The 16922-nt window shown below is 44.2% G+C and overlaps 1 protein-coding gene across 6 annotated transcripts in view; it reads right to left on the reverse strand.

Moving 5' to 3' along the window:
- Positions 1–2586: 2586 nt before the first annotated feature.
- The window catches only part of PTPRZ1 (protein tyrosine phosphatase receptor type Z1), a 207364-nt gene continuing 193028 nt past the window's right edge, over positions 2587–16922 (reverse strand). For all 6 annotated transcript variants that reach the window (XM_045288711.1, XM_045288710.1, XM_045288709.1 and 3 more), the window contains 8 exons: positions 16660–16806; positions 14773–14866; positions 14427–14500; positions 12773–12901; positions 11114–11260; positions 9729–9871; positions 5988–6123; positions 2587–3564 (listed from right to left, as the gene is read on the reverse strand). In XM_045288711.1, the coding sequence (XP_045144646.1) occupies positions 3424–3564; positions 5988–6123; positions 9729–9871; positions 11114–11260; positions 12773–12901; positions 14427–14500; positions 14773–14866; positions 16660–16806 (1011 nt within the window). In that variant the 3' untranslated portion in view covers positions 2587–3423. The remainder of the gene's footprint in view (positions 3565–5987; positions 6124–9728; positions 9872–11113; positions 11261–12772; positions 12902–14426; positions 14501–14772; positions 14867–16659; positions 16807–16922) is intronic.

The raw sequence follows: 16922 nt of genomic DNA on the forward strand, positions 1-16922 counted from the left end.
TTTTGTTTCTCTATCTATCAATCTATCTAAAGGTACTGGTTTTGTTTCTCTAGAGAACCCTGCCTAACACAATTCTAAACCAAAGTTTCATAATACTTCTTGTTCATGGTGCTCTTAGTTTCTCAGTAACATTAAAAAAATAGTTTTATTGGCATATACTTTATGTATCATACAATTTAATTATTCAGTTATATTAAGAAGAGTTGTGCAATCATCACCATAATCGATTTCAGAACATTTTCTTCTTGCACTCCTTGTTAGCACCATATTCCCACCAGAACCTCCTCTGCCATGCCCCTAGGTAATTATTAATCCAGTTACTGTCTCTATAGATTTACCTATCCTGGATTTCATCTATAGAAAATAATATATAAGGCAAACAGGTGATTTTAAAAGTACAACAAGAACAACTAGACAAAACATAGAAACCCTCAATCGAAAAGAAAGAAATCCTTTGGATTTGGATTTTATTATTTACAATCCTTGGATCACAAAGGCTGGTGTGCTTCTTCCATGTGGACTTAGTTGACAGACAGCTCACATGGATGACTGTCTGTTTAAAGACAAGCCTTTGAAATCCCAGACGCTATTCTTTCTGATAGTAGAGTACCATCTGCTTTCTTCATCAAACTTGACCCTAGCAGCCATATCTTCAGTGATCTCTTCATGGGCGGGAGCATCCTGTAGGGTCATGCCGTAAGAACTAATGTTCTTGGATTGAGGCTGGATTGAAGTGTGATCCCCAGAGCCATTTATATGTCTATGGTTATATATCTCTCCGCTTCAAGTTTGAGACATCATTATCATTTTATGATAGAAAGCATTATAAATTCCCCTAGGGCCTAAGGGTATGCTATTGACAGTGTCATTAATTTAGCTAATGGTATACAATTAAGAATTTGAGAGTGCCCAATTGAGACAGGCACAATAGTCTGAAGCCTGATAGTCCTGGTGAGTTTCAGTCTCCAGAAATTTACAGTGGTCTCACTTCTTTGACTTCTGAAAAACCACTATGCTAGGAACCACTGATGAGAAAGTAATGCTGTTGCTCTCTGTCCCGGAGCCCTATAAAAATTCAGCACAAGACTAAATGGGGCTCAGTCACTTTGGTCACGAGACCAGATGAAGCCCTGACCAGAGGAAAGAAAAGTCTCTTCCACATAACACACTGGTGCTCGGCCACTGCTTTTCCTGTTTGGGTTTTGTGTTCTGCACCACAATGACTAGTGGCTCAGGACTAGCATATATTTACATTAATGCCTTCCTTGATTTCTTAAGACATATATTAATCTGGTAGGCCTTTGTGAATGAGTATTATCGATAGTTTTGCCCTTTCTTCAATCCTATTGTTCATGTAATTAGTTTCCAGTTACTTATGAGTTTAATCTGTACAAGTCAACAACTCATGTATTGCAGTTTGTAGCTGGCCTATCCTTGTAAATCTCAACAGTGTTTAAAATTCTCCGTAACATTTCTATGGCTCTACTAAACCAAAAGAAATTCCCAATGGGTTTATTTACTATGTATGTCTTGCTACCTATTGAATTTAGTTTCCCCCCTAAATTTGTATTGAATTGCTGGCCCTTGTACCGTGGATGTGATCCTGTTTGGAAAACAGATTTTCTTTTGCCATGCTCTTATATTTTCATGCACACTATATGCATTGAATAAGGAAGAATGAAGAAGTGTGTCGAGGCGTTTAAATTATGGTACTGATGAAAAATATTGAAAAATACCATAGACTGTCAAAAGAATAAACAAGTATGTCTTTGAAAAATACAGTCAGAATGCTCCCTGGAAGTAAAGATGGCGGAGCTTGCCTCACATATTTTGGACATGTAATCAGGTGAAACCAACCCTGGAGAAGGACATCATGCTTGGTAAGGGAGAGGGGAGTGACAAAGAGGAAGGCCCTCAACAAGATGGATGGACGCAGCGGCTGCAACAAAGGGCTCCAACCAAAGAACAATTGTGAGGCTCGTGCAGGACAGGCAGCACCTTGTTCTTAGGCAGGTAGGGGTCCTTGAGAGATCCCCTACAGGCCCAGGAGCACAAGGGACAAAGGAGCCCTTGGGGCTGCAGACATGGAAGGCACTGAGACACCTGAGACTGCTTTGGACTCTTAGACTCTCGAACTGGGGGAAAATACATATCTGTTCTTCAAGCCACCCATGCGTGGCATTTTGGGAGAAAGATGAGGCTGGCTGCTTCTGTAAAAATGTACAGTCTACTTTGTTCAACAGGGTCTACAGAATTGATTTCAATGGCAGTTAAAAAAAATGTTTCCTGGGTGGTATTTGTGTTATATAGCAGAACTCGGAAACTAAATGAGGCCGCAATAATTTAATAACTGTGGCTGAGTACAACCGTTGTTTATGTCACATCAAGAAAGGTTGCTGTGTTTTCCTCGACGTTTATAATTCTTACGGCGTCTGTCCTGGGTCCCTCAGTGCAGGTTGAGAGCACGGCTCCAACCACTACTCCATCCCATTGGCCTTTTCTCAGCTGCCAGCACCCGACAAGACCCACACCTCCATTTTATGGCTCTACGTGCCCCAGTCCAACAGGTCATCAGCAAATGGAAAATGATTGGCAATATTTATATTTATTTTTGCGATGCCTTGGGATAAAAAGCACTTAGACGATGTTGGGTGAGGTGTTATTCTCATAAAAACATCTTTCAAAACCAAGGTATTTGTTTTCCACAAAAGTTAAAATTACATGCTTAGAGTTAATGACTTAGATAACACGATACAATATCCAGAAGATTTGTAGAGTAAGGCCTGACCCTATACTACTTCATTAAAACAAAACAGTCACACAGAACTAGAAAACTGACTCGGTAGTAAAATATAGAAATCTACAATTATAAATATAAATTTTGTCCGTGGAGACACTAGAGAATTATTTACAGTCAGTATCAGATTATTTCTACTTTTCAGTAAATGCTGTAGCTGTAAAATGCCGAATATCATAGAGAACAGAGTGTTGGAGGGGCTACTATATTAAAAGTTTGTTATTTCTAGAAAACTTGATGGTTGCTACAAATACAGATAAAAATTTGACACGAAAACATGTTTCCCATCATTGGGAAGTCCTACTCTCTATGAACTGAATTTTTTCTGTTAGAATCAATACAGAAAAACAAAATGACCACAATTCCAGTCTTATAAATACTCCAAAATTCAATCATTTTAGTTCAAACATAGTAAGTGAATTATGAGAAGTCTTTCAAAAAAAAAAAAAAAGGCACACATTGTTAATGATGTAAATTTGGCAGCTCATCTCTGATGCCATGAAAGTTACTGTCGGGTGACAGGAAATAAAACAGGTAACAGAAGAACTGAACCGATTCTCCCATCTCATTTAAAAAGAGGAAAAACACAGCGTTCTGATGTGGCCTCCTTCGACCCCGTTTCTGGGTTAGACTAAAGATTCCAAGCTCTCCGCAATATTCCCATCAGGTAGCGCGGTGCCGTTACTGTCCAGGGAGGCCGAGGGGTTCTCTTCCTGCCTTGTGCTCACCAGGCTGAGGACTGCTTTGTAGAGAAACTGGTACTGCTCCTGGAGGACAGAGGACAGACAGGTGGTGAAGGGGAGCACCATGATGTCAAAAAGGGACACGTTGGCAATAAGATAGTTGTCAGGTAGCATTGAGTTGCTTTTGCCTCTCACAGCCACCCGCGTGATACAGGAGAATTGCCCCAAGGGGTTTTCTTAGAAGTAACCTGTACAGAAATAGATTGCCAGGTAAGCCTCTCCTGGAAGCCGCAGGGTGGATTTGAACTGTCAACCTGTTGGTTCGCAGCTGACCATTTCACTGTCACACCATCCGGGCTTTTTGCAATAAGGGCTCATTTTTAATCCATGAACTTTGCGGAATCGGAAGGTGTAGAAGTGCTGAATTTTCATCTTGGGTGAAAACTCTTTTGAGTTTTGTGACCCACTCCTAAGCCAGTGCCTCATTGCGCATTCCTCAGTGGTTATGTCCTCGTAGAGTTAGTCCAGGGAGAATGTCACGGCTGCTTCAAGGCCTTGCACAAGACGCAGAGTTGGCCAAGCTTTCTCCACACCCGGCCAGCCTCACTGGTCTCTACCCTGTACTGTGAGCAGAGCTGAGTGTGTGCCCTCACCGTCGAGGCTTGGCAGAAGGAAGCAGGGTTTAATTTATATCACAGGTGCCACCTCCAGGATGAGAGGGTGGCAGTTTCAAAGAATAGGAGCCAGTCCCTAACATTGGAGCAGAGGACAATCATGGCGGGAACACGTGAACATGAACATTAAGTGCGTTCCTGAAACTTGAATTCAAGTCCCTTCTCGGGAAAGCCATGTCCCACGGACGGAACAAGCTTGATTTAACTCACCTGGTACCGTGGACACTTTCATGAGGAAGTGGATGTGTGTAAGATCACCTTGACTCCAGCTGTCAGGTAGGGGCTGGCACTTTGAGGTTGGACTTCCTAAGACCAGTGTACACACATACAAATGGAGCTGAAGGGGGCCCCATGGCTTCAACATTCACCCAAGCTTCTGCCATTGGCAAATGTGTGCCACTTAAGTTTCCTACTGTCCTTCCAACCCCTGTTACTGTAGTAAAACTTTACAAATTACAGTCAGATTTCGGACTTCTCCATCCAGATGTGCTGTGCTCCTTCCTTGAATACACACTGACTTCTCTGTTTTCAGTCTCCAAGGATTAGCCTATGGTTCAATTCAGAAATTGGATTTGGCTGAGGGAAAAAGTGAATGATTCCAACCCTTAAGTCAAGCCTGTGAGGTTTGCTGTCGGAGCGCAGGGAGTCCCTGGGTTACAAGTGTCCTAAGGGTGACAACTTGCCCTTGTCCTTGAATGTTATGCCCTGAACTTGCCCTTGAATGTTACGCCCTGCCTTTGAAATGATTGGGTAAAACTCTCTTAGCAACAAATGCTGCCTCCTAATCACCTAATCATTTGCTTCATGTGTAGATTTTGTTTATTTTGGGTATGTTTACTTTTTTCAGTCTAGGAATTTTCAATGTTTAGATTACAGAGCTAAAATTCACTGAATCTACATCTGGGTGGGTCATACATCTCTGCCAGGAAACTGCATCCCTCTTGGAAGAGGAAAACGTGACAGGTTTTAAGAGGGGCCTCATCCTCCTGGGCCATGGCGGGCACCTGCCGGGAGCAAGATGGTGTTTTCCTTCATTGCCCCCTGGGGAGGAGTATTCCACAGTATGCGTCATGCAGGAAGAGGGCCTCAATGCCATTGCTCAAGACGATGTTGAGTGTGGACTCACCCCTTCCTCCTCTCAATGGGGCCTCCTCTGTGTAGATTTTAAATTACCGAAGTCTTCAAGTTCTTTTTTTTTTTTTTTTGCACCCAAAACAAGAAATTCAAACCCAGGGACATGAAGTCGATTGTGGCTCCTAGCAGCTCTATAGGAAGGACTGGAACGGCCCTAGCACGGCAGCTCCACACAGGAGCCGAGGGCCTTGCCTTTCTCCTGTAGAGTGGCTGGGGGGCTGGGCCCGAGGACTTTCGGGTTAGCAGCTGAAGTGAGGTTAAATAAGAACCACGTGCATCCTTTTGAGTTATCTTCAAATGCAACTTAAAGACACACTTCGAACAGAACTTGATCATAACCCGGGAACCACCTCCACAAGAGGCTTCACAATGCTCATGGAAAGATTCCATCGTCTGTTAATTCCATTTCCTGAAGTCTCCTCATATTCTTTGAGGCAAGGTGGAACACAAAGCCTGGGGAAAATACTCTGTTGTACCGGGAAAGTCAGACCCGATGGTGCTTTTATGGAAGATATTTTTCAGTACTGAATTTTCTTCTTGGTTCTGGTTCTATGGAAGGTTAATTGAACACCTTGTCCTTTCACCTTGAAAACCATATAATATTGTTTTCACTCAGGACAATCTTTCTTGACATAAGACACAAAAGGAGTCTTGAAAAAGCAAGTAGTTCTAACAAGGAAAATGATCTTAATTACTTACAAGGTCAGCGAAGACTCCCGGCCTCATTAAGTTGATCATCTTGGCTACTTGGTAAACATCCGTGGAATTTTCTTGTTCTAGTTGGTGCATAAGGGTCGTCAGGGCACAGAAAGTCCCTGCTGTCACTCCTCCGTGCCTAGTAGCAAAGAGAAGGGACAAATACTTCATTCAGATGGGAACTCCGAGGGTCTGTCCTTGGCAGCTTTGCCGTGAAAACACTTTAAACTACTCTCTCTCACTGTGCACGGCAGGTGGTTTATGCTGAAATATTGTCAAATGTTCGGACTATTAGTAACTGGATACTTTCCAGAAATAGAATATTTGCTTTTTGTTGTTGCTAGAGGCCACGATTCCAGCTCAGTGCTCCAGCGGACAACAGACAGAAACACTGCCTGGGGCTGCGCCATCCTCACAATTGTCCTTCTGTTCGAGCCCGTTGCTGCAGCCCTGGGTCAATCCATTTTGTCCAGGGACTTCCTCTTTATTTGCTGCCCCTCTACCAAGCATGCTGTCCTTTTCCAGGGACTGGTCTCTCCTGACAACATGTGCAAAGTACTACGAGAGCCCATAAACAAAATGATCTGACTAACAGGACTCCCTGAGACCATAGCATGTATGTGTATATATATATGCATACACACACACACACACACACACACACACACACACACACATATGCTCTAAGGTGCAGCAATTGATTTCTCCTTGTCTGGAGAAAAGAGAATAAAATTAAAATCAGACACATGTATATGTATGTGTATATGATGTCTTATCTATGTATTGTGGAACGTGTCACCTTGGGTGAAGTAAAGGCTGTGTACAATAAGGACATTGGCATAAAAGTGGGAGAAGCCCAAGAGTTGAAAGCAACTGAGGTAAACACTGTTGTTTGTATACACACACGATCCTGCAGGGTTGATGATCTGCGAGTAGATGGCTAGACAGACAAGCAGGCCCAAGGCGTGTGAGAGTGAGAGAGGGCGTCTACTCGTGGATATATGTAGGTTGGACAGAGGGCCTTTGTCCATGTGTATTTACTTTTAGAGCAACTATACCCATGAATGTGGTAGAGCAAAGGGGAGAAGTTTTATGAGAGCTTCTTAGACATATTCAAACACCTTAAGGGAAGGAGTCCTAGGGCCTGGGGGCTCAGAAGGACAGTCTCTCTGTGGTATCAATGTTAATTAGTAACACATAGGCCCCAAAGACAATGTTCTATACCCTACTTTGATGAGCAGCGACGGAGGCCTTAAAACCTCTAAAGCAGTGGTTCTCAACCTTCCGAATGCCGCGACCCTTTCATACAGTTCCTCATGTTGTGGTGCCCCCCCAACCATTAAATTATTTTTGTTGTGACTTGATCACTGTAATTTGGTTACTGTTATGAATCAGGCGACCCTTGTGAAAGGGTCGTTAGAACCCCCCAAAAGGGTCGTGACCCACAGGTTGAGAACCGTGGCTCTAAAGTGTTGTGATTGGTTTCTCCTTGTCTGGAGGAAAGCGGAGTGAAGAAAATGAAAATCAGTCCGATGGGCTAGTGACCCAGAAAGACATCAGTCTCCTCCAGCCTGAGACTGAGGAACGACATGAGGCCTGCTACCACCAGCAACTGCTCTGAATGGGGTCACATAGACAATCCCGGGTAGGGTGCAAAAAAGATATGGAGCAAAACTTTAAAAACTCCTGAAGACCAAGTTTACTGATCAGAGAACGATTGGTTCAATCCCTGAGACTATAGGCCTGAGTTTACCCCCATGGGTCAATTTTCAACCAAACTACACATCAGTCTACGAGGGACACAGTAGCACGAGCGAGGCATGCACGCCTCATAATCATCAATTATTTGAGATCAAACGAGCAGCACTTAGCCAAGGACAACGGTAAGGTTTAGGAGAGGAGGACTGGAAACGGGACACACAGGGTTGAAGTGGGACAAGTGAGGGCACGTGGGAGGGACGGTCACGCATGAGATGAAATGTGTAGGATGCGTGGAATAAAAAATGGATCTGCTCTGTAATCCTTCACTCATGTCACAAAAAGTTTTTTATAAAGTTCGTGGAGGGTACGGGGTGGGGGGAGGGAGGGATAAAAGAGGAGCTGATACCAAGGGCTCAATAGAAAGTGAATGTTATGAAAATGATGATGGCAACATATGTACAAATATGCTTGATCCAACTGATGTATGGATTGTTTTAAGAGCCCCCAATAAAATGATCTTCTAAAATTACAAATAAAAAAAAGTTCTTGGAAAATTGGAAGCAAAAAATAATGAAAAATTTCCACCAGCTTTTTGAAGCCCCCCTTACAGATATAGTGAGGTGCTGGTGGGTCAGTTCCGACTCAGAGCAATCCTATGTTCTTCTGAATGAAGTGCTGCCTGCCCTGCGCCATCCTCACAATCTTCCCCAACCTTACAGGTAGGTGTGCAGGTGTAAAAATTAAGGAGAACCCCAGTCAGATCATTTGATATGAGGGCTTCAGAAAGTTCAAGGGAAAAAATGAGTGAAACCATAATAGATCCAGGAACTTCTGGAAGCTCTCTTATCTATTATATATGACATAAACACGTGTTGTGTGAATGTGTATACATATGGGAGCTATGTAACTTGCGAGATCATTTTTATGTATCAAGGTGTATACTTTGAAATATATTTTAATATTAGACAGACTATACACAGTCATAGATAAGCTGTCATTTTAGTGCCATCGGGTCAATTCTGCTTCATAGCGACCAGATAGGGTAAAATAGTGCTGGTTCCCAAGGCTGTCCATCTTTATAGGGGTAGAAAGCCTCATCTTTCTCCCAAGGAGTGGCTTACAGCGCTGACCTTTCAGTTAGCAGCCCGATGAGTAATGTATTCCACCACCAGGGCTCCTTCATTTTAGTACAGACGTTTTCATGGGCTTGTAACATAAGCTAGGAAAGACCTGGCTTAAATTTCCTGGTTTCTGATAAACTTTAACAATCAATTATGCTTCTGAACCAAGAAACCAATGGCTGCTACTTGCCCCCGTGTAGTTAGGGAGACTCAAACCCCAGTGCATGGACTCGATTCTGACTCCTGGGGGCCCCATGGTTAGATATCATCTTGGCTGTAATCTTTTTCTGTGGACGCAGAAATAATTTTTTCTTGACTGCTATCTTTCTGGGAGCTGAGTGTCAGGCCTTTCTTCAGCACTATTTCTGGGTGGGTTGGAACTGTCCACCTTTAGGTTAGTAGCACAAACCGTTTGCTCCTCTTAGGGGCCTCCCACTGTTTACAAATGAAACCCTTTGCAGTTGAGTGGATGCTGACTCATGATCATGCTACAGGGCTGAGCAGAACTCCCCCAATGCTCTGCATCTTTAAGGAAGCAGATGGCCACCTTGTTCTCTCACAGAATGACTAGTGGATTTGAACCGCTGTCCTTTCAGTTGGGCCTCAAGTGCTTAACCACTGAACCACGAAGGCTCCTTCTCTGTGGGTAGCATCTGTAAAAAAAACTCAAGCGCTAAAACACCGACTCATCAAACAGTGCCCCTGGGATAAAATGGCAGAGCGGACTTGGCATCATGTACTCCTCCTTCTCCGGCTTCCAAGTGAAGGGGAAAGACCGGGGTTTGTTAACCTTGCACAGGGCAGCAGATGCCCCAACAGGAAGACTCATCACAAGTGGCTCAAAGCGTCTGGTTGGCACATAGCCCACCCACCCACACACCTAGAGAACGCTCAGGGTGAAGGGCTGAAAGCCCGGACTTACTCATCATGGACGATGGTGGGCCCATCCCTGTTGGCGGCTTCTTCCTTGATGACACTTAGGAGTTCAAACGTTTTACTAATGGGGCTGTCCGGATTGGGCCATTTGGGACACTGAAAATGCCTCACTTCAAGTACGTAATCATCCTGTAAGGAGGAGAAAAAGAGACGTTTCTGGTGGAGCCTCCATCCTGGTCAGTGGGAGCTTATCTTGAGTGGGATCGTGGGGAAATTGAGGCATAACAGTAGGGACAGTACTAAAACCAGATGGCATGCGCCAACCGACCACCTAACTTTCAGCCTCACACCTAACTTTCACTGCCCTCAGAGCTCCTTTTAAGACAGCATAGACCTCTTCAAATATAAACAACAGTCAGGTTCAAGTTCTAGAAAGGTAAGCTTGCACGGCACAGTTGCAGAAAGCACTGGTCAGGAGGGTGGTCTGAAGTGTTTGGGGAGCAATCACAGCTGGATTGGAGCACGGGATATTAAGGGCTCACAGGGATCTTGGGAGCCTTGCAGCTCCAATACCTCATTTTATAAACAATAAAATACAAGTTTTTCTCTGAAGGTCTGTATATAGTTCATCTATGGAATTAGAATCAGCATATTCATTATTTGTGTTCTTTAATCAAGTAGGAAAGTCTTTTATTGCTATATTATTTATATAATTCATTAATTTGCAGGACCAAGTTTTTTTACTTGGGTCATTTCAACCTTTTACAGAGCAGTGAGTCTTCTTATCTACCATAAATGGTTGGCCAGTTCCCAATTAGAGTGCGGTGGAGTGAAACACTGAAGTCACCTGAAATATGACTTGATTGGTGTCTACTGGAGAAGGTGCTCTAAATTCCACGTGTTGGCCAATACTAGTAGTCCCTGGTAGGGTTTACTATAACCCTAAGTAGTGATTGACACAGAATTCAGATTGATGCTTGATGGTAACTAAGAGTTAGTGAAACAGTCCTAGTTCATTGACCTCCAAGCATGTCTTCACTTACTAAGTTTGGGTAAGTGACATTTCCCCCACTGTATGTAGGAGAAGCGCTTTCGGACACACATGAGTACTAGGATTAATGACATGTGTGTTTGTCTTCAACTTAAGTTCAGTCAACAACTGTTTGGCAGTACAAGAGCATTTTAAAACATTTCCTTGGTAGAAATCAGTAACAGTGTACTTTAGTGTTGACTAATGGTTTAATGATTCTATAAAGTTTTGAAAACAAAAGTGATAAGTGAGTGTCGGTTACTTGGACAATTGATCTTAATTTGTAATAAATCAGATTATTCTTAGTTCTAGAAAAACATCTTTAAGTCAACATCTAATGACCATGTGTTTACGATGAGAATTTTACCATTTAAAATTTCAATTTCAATTGATGTCCATACCTGTGTAGCTTCCAAGATAAAATCTTGAATGATAAGTTTTTCCTCATTAGAGAGACATTTATGTTCTTCAGACATAAGAGTGACCTTAAAGCTCTCACAATTTATAGGCTCATCTTTATTTGGCCAATAAACAAATTCATCTTCTGCCTGGAGGGTTAAAAACAAAGATTGACACAATGTCTGTACTGTAATAAGAGCTGTATGAGGTCCCAATAAAATGGTTTAAAAAAAAACAAAGATTGGGGTATAACAGGGGAGGTTGGGGGGGGGGACGGGAAGGAGGAGATATTAACAGTGAGTTAAAGTAGAAATAGTTCTAAATTTAAATGTGGTGATTGCACAACACTTCCTGATATGATTGAATTACTGACTTGTACGATATGTGAATTATATGCCAATAAAACTTTTAAAACAGAAAGAGTGTCAGCTATATGAGGGGGTACCAAAAAAACCCGGATTTTTTTTTTCCAAAGCTATATATTTAAATCTTTCCCCAAACAACCTATCACCATCAAATTACTCTCCATGACACTCAATATATTTGTCAATCTGTGATTCCATTCTTGGAAACATTTTTCAAAATCCTCTGTTTGGATGACCGACAGCCCCTTCCTCATTTCTGTCTTCACCTCCTCTGTGTTGTTAAATTGCTGTCCTTTCATGTCCCTCTTCCTTCCCAGAAACAGAAGAGATCACAGGAATCAAGGTCCGGTGAGTAAGGTGCATGGGGCAAGAGAGGCATGCTGGTTTTTGCCCAAATCTGGCACACTAAGATGGCTGAGTGAGCAGGTGCATTGTCATGGTGGTGGCAAAACCAGGCCCCCGTCTTCCACAAAGCAGGCCCTTTTTGTCACCCACTGTTAGGCTATCTTTTCATAACCTCTAAAGAGAAAGTTTGATACACAGTTCGACCTGGTCGAATGTACTCCGAAAGCACTAGGAGTGGACATTTTCATCCATTTGGGAAGCTGACTGATGTCCAGAACGAGGTTTGTCATCAATCAACATTTCACCTATTTTGAAATGAGAAAACCAGTCTACACTTGAGTTTTTCCCACAGCGCTGTCCTTGTAAGCTGTGTTCAACATCGCAAGTTTCTGTAGCAGGAAAAAAAAACAACTCACAGCCGCATACTGTTCTCTGAAATCAGCCATCACAAAAAACATGGTTTGAGGGAAACTGCTTTTAAGAAAAAAATGCACTGTGACTGGAGAACCTTCCCAGGCAATGCCGCTGGGTGCGCTAACTTAGAGGAAGTTGCTCCAAGCTTATTTAGTGGGAAAAATGAATACTACAAAAGCTCTACCCAGTGGAGCTTTTCCCTTTTTTTTTGAGTACTCCCTCATATATATGAACAGAAGCAAATAAACAGCCTTCATTCACGGTTCCTAGTCTCATTTTCCGAGTACAGTCACAAAATATTTAAATTTAAGCTGGTTTTAACCTACTGTCATTTGTAAAATGCCACTCCACACTTTTAGACATGGGACACTGCACAGCTACCTTAATCCAGTAGACAAAGAATGTCTCCCAAAACATCTTCGTTGAGGATCTTCATTGAGGCGGGGGTGGGGGCTTATTTTTCCTAGAATCTCAGTTAGAGTTCACGTTGTGCCCTGGCAATAGCAGAATAAGTAAGAACAGTGCTGAGGGACTGACCATGTTCTGACCATCAGGAAGCATGACCACGAGCTGGGCGTTATGGTCCCATATCATCCTCCAGAAATCGTTGATGGTGTGCAGCAGAGGATGCTGGGTGATGATGAACTCGTTACTCTGATAATAACCCTATAAAACCAAAGAGAAGACCAAACCTGTTCAGCCCCGACCATGACTAGGAAAACATTTGGCGAAAACATGTATAATGAGTGGGCCTTGAGTCAAAGGAGGCCTGGGGGTCTGCTCTAGTAGGTTATGCCTCGAGCTGTTAGCCGCAGGTCAACAGTTAGAAGTGCACCCGATGCTTTGAAGAAGAAAGATGAGGCTTTAGTAGCAGACCCGGAAATTCCGTGGCACAATTCTACTCTGTCCCATCGATCAGAATCGACTTTAAGGCTCTGGGGTACATGGGGTCTACCTTTGGGGGCAAGTCAAAGTTGGCTTTCTCATTTCCGATAGGCCTGTAAATAATAATGTGATGACTATAGTTACTGTTGGCAGGGCCCTTCCTATATGCCTGGTCCAGCACTCTTGTCTTTCCTGTAAGCTACTTACTCCTCACAACAGTGTGTTGAGACAAGCACTGTGCATCCCAGTTTATAGATGATCAAACCGAGGTTCAAGAAGTCTAGTGTTGTGCCCAAGTATACACACAGCTGTTATCTCCGGGGGCGGATTTGTCAAGCAGAAATGCACAGGACAGTTAGTTTTTCCTCACTGCCCACTTCTCCGCAGGTCACTTGGTCCCAGTGGCAGAGTGTGGAGTGTCAGACCTCCCCAGAGGTTCTGGAGGCCAGTGTCTGTGTACCCTGTCTGCTCTCTAGGGGAAGAACGGGGAGACCCCCTCATACGTTTTGTGGCAGAAACCGGGAAGCTAGTACCATCAGAATACTCATGATTTCCAAGGCGTGCCTTACGAAAAACATGGCTTTTCTAGCCTCAACACCCTGAGGTCTCCCAGATCTCATTTCTAGCCCCCAGGGGCTTATTTAAAGTATATATGGGAATGTGTTTTCGATGCCACCACCATATTCTGGCCTGTCTCCCGTGGATACTTCTCAGTGTTTTTCTCCCTGAATCAGCGTGCACTTGGCCTGGGAATTAAGACCATCTCACAAGAAACCAAACTGTGTGATGGGTTGACCTGAAATGGTCAACCCATGAAGGAGACCCACAAGCTGGACAAGCAGTCACTCATCCCTTGCACGAAGCATCTACTGACGGAAGGGAAGGATTGTATTTTGAGAAATCTAAGACTCCTAGTGAGCCCAGTCTGTAGGGTCAGAACTGTGTGGAAAACTGACGTGGTAATGTTGGTGAGGTTGGGGCTTTGCTGAAGGTGCTCTATCCAGGGCTCTGCTTAGGCCTTGTCCTTGATAGATGAGAGTGGAGCCCCCTGGATGAATAAGGCTGTATTCTGAATCTCCTCATCAGTCCTGGAGGATGAGCCTGGATTCCTGCACTCACTCATCTTACTTGAGCCCTCTCCAGTCCCAGAGCACGTGAAAACACCAAGTGATGCTATTCTTTTGAGGTTGCTGTGGGCTCTGAGCCTGCAGCTATGCAGGACGACTTCTGTCCACCAGTGGCACTGCTCACCGCCACACTGGGTTTAGCTCTTGTAACACGGGCTGGCAGGCAGTTTCTGACTTACCATGATATAGGAGGCATTGATGTAGTCTGTGCCTTCTCCGCTCAGGGAGGAGATGCCGACCCTTGATTTTTCCACTAAACACAGAACAGTCATTGTAAACAACCACATTGCAGCCCTGTTCCCCGGCCCAGCCCCAAACTGCAGAGCACAGCTGCATCCCTCACATTGCACCCCCAGCATGTTAAAGCGATCTTTCTGGTCATTTTTAAAATGAGAGTTCCAGGGTTTAGGGGTTCTTGATTTCCTTATGCATATTAAGCCATAACCAAGGTATGAAAATATCTTGGTTAATTGTCTATAGGCTTTTATTTTATAAAAAAGGAGCTTCGGTCCACATTCAGCCTACCGGGGATGATGGCGGAAGTTCTGTTCTTCTCCCTGTTGCATTGCTTCAGGGCTGTTGAATAGTCACTCTGCTGGATGTTCGATTGGCTCAGGAGCTGAGGGAGGTCACCGAAAAAAATACAAGTTACTTCCTTGACGTACCACATATGCATACAAACACAGGCCTAGCCAACCGAGATAGTGTTCCAAGAATTTCTTGAACTAGAACTTATGTTAGCAAACACAGGCTTCCCTAGTACATCTACAGTCTACACCAGAGGAATTGGAAGATGGCGAGGACTCTCTAGTTTGCCTTCCCGGGTTGAAAGGATCGTTCTCCTGGCTTCCTCTGGAGAGGAATATACTCCATCTCCTCCACACTGCAGTTTGGAGGTGAACCGCCCACTTAGGGAGGTAGAAACAAGATCGCATCGAATTGTTGGCCTATCTACACCATGTGCAATGCAAGATAAACAGATTCTACAACATTAAACAAGGGCCATACAAACTAAGGAAAGTCTAAGTCTTGTGGGTTAATCACCCCCCCTCACCCCCATGGTAATTATTTTGAAGTCTGATCAGAAAACCAAGTGCCAAATGACTTCCCAAATGTTTTTCTAATTTCTAAGTGACTTCTTTGCTGGTGTTCAAACAAACATACCCCAAATCCATACGCATTGCCCTCAAGTCAACTCTGATTCCTCGGGACCCTACAAGACAGAGTAGCACTGGCCCTTAGGGTTTCCAAGACTGCAGATCTTGACAGGAGCAGACAGCCTCATCTTTCTTCTGCAGAGTAGCTGGTGGCTTTGAACCATTTGCCTTGTGGTTAGGAGCCCAGTGCAGCAGGGTCCTCAGTAAACCACAGAATGGATTGTGCTTCTTTGTGCTCTGCTTCTGGCACGTCACCTGCACATTTCTTTCCTTCCCTACCCTGTCCCTTTATTCCTCAGAAAAGCCGGGATGAGTACAGAAGTTATGCTCCTGACTGTAGGTCCAAGTTCAGCAATCACCACAGAATCGTTCTCCCTCTCTTCTACAAGCACAGAAGGTGGTGTCTGGGGAGGAAAGAGGCCAGAGGGACCTCACAGTGGCTGACATGGCGGCAGCTGAAGGTCAAATCTATGGGTTTGCTAACTCTCCTGGGGTCTTCCACGATCTTCTCCACAATGTTCCTAGATATTTTAACCTTCTCAGCAATTGGCCCAGTTTCTTCCAGGGATCCTAAGAAGGTGCACGGTCAGACAAAGGGACAGAACCTGATAACCCCCAGCCCTCTGGAGAACCCCAGCTCTGCAGGTCCCTCAGTCCCAGCGTGAGCTGTGGCCACACCTGCCTTCTCTGTTCACTGATTCCTGCAAGTCAGAGAGCCAGGGTGGCGGGAGGTCTAAGACTGAGCAGGACACATGCTCCTCGCTCGTTCAGTGCCTCATGACAGGGTGAGGGGGAGAAATCGGGGCTGAACAAGCTTTTGTTCGGATGTGGCCGACTCTAGTTTAGGGGTTTCAAGTGAGGCACAGCGTTTTCCAAAGAGGAGCACACACAGTCTGAGCCATAGCACTCCTGGTAAGTGGTCTGCTTCTTTCAAAGGGAAAGGAGTACTTATCTAGTGTGCATTATGAGTCGTGCCTGTTCTTTCTGTGATGCGGCGTGCCCTCCTCCCCTAGACCAGCTTTGCATGGATAAAAGTGAGGCTAGGGCTTCTGAGAAATTTACTTCTTGCGACTCAAACTCACGGTCCTCCACAAAAGCTCCCTTGTGGCTTTGTTCCCTATTACAAAGAACGAGGATGGTTCACATACAAAGCCTCTGCTCTCCACCTATCTGCACGGCCTTGTAGGCTCCGAGGAGAAGAGGCAGTAACAATCATTTCTGAGCCGACATCCAAGCGGCTCCCAAAAGAACTCACCTTGAATTGCTTTTCTAACTTAGTTTTGCCTGTTGGTCCAGGAATGAGGAGAGCGTTGACGTAGGCATGGATATGGCTGTCGGGTACCTCCGTTTCTTTACTGAGTATGGCTTCCACTAGTGCATCATGAGTGAAGACGTACTGCTCCTGGCAAAACAAGGGTGATAAGCAATGGTTCCTTACAGTTTGTCATCTATATCTTGGCGCAGAAGTCTGGCACCTTTGATTGCCAGACAACAAAGATTTTTCAAACTGGTAGATAT

The sequence above is a fragment of the Echinops telfairi genome, unplaced genomic scaffold (assembly GCF_000313985.2).
Source record: "Echinops telfairi isolate 266 unplaced genomic scaffold, ASM31398v2 ScPeMD7_23;HRSCAF=83, whole genome shotgun sequence".
In the NCBI taxonomy this organism is placed as follows: domain Eukaryota; kingdom Metazoa; phylum Chordata; class Mammalia; order Afrosoricida; family Tenrecidae; genus Echinops; species Echinops telfairi.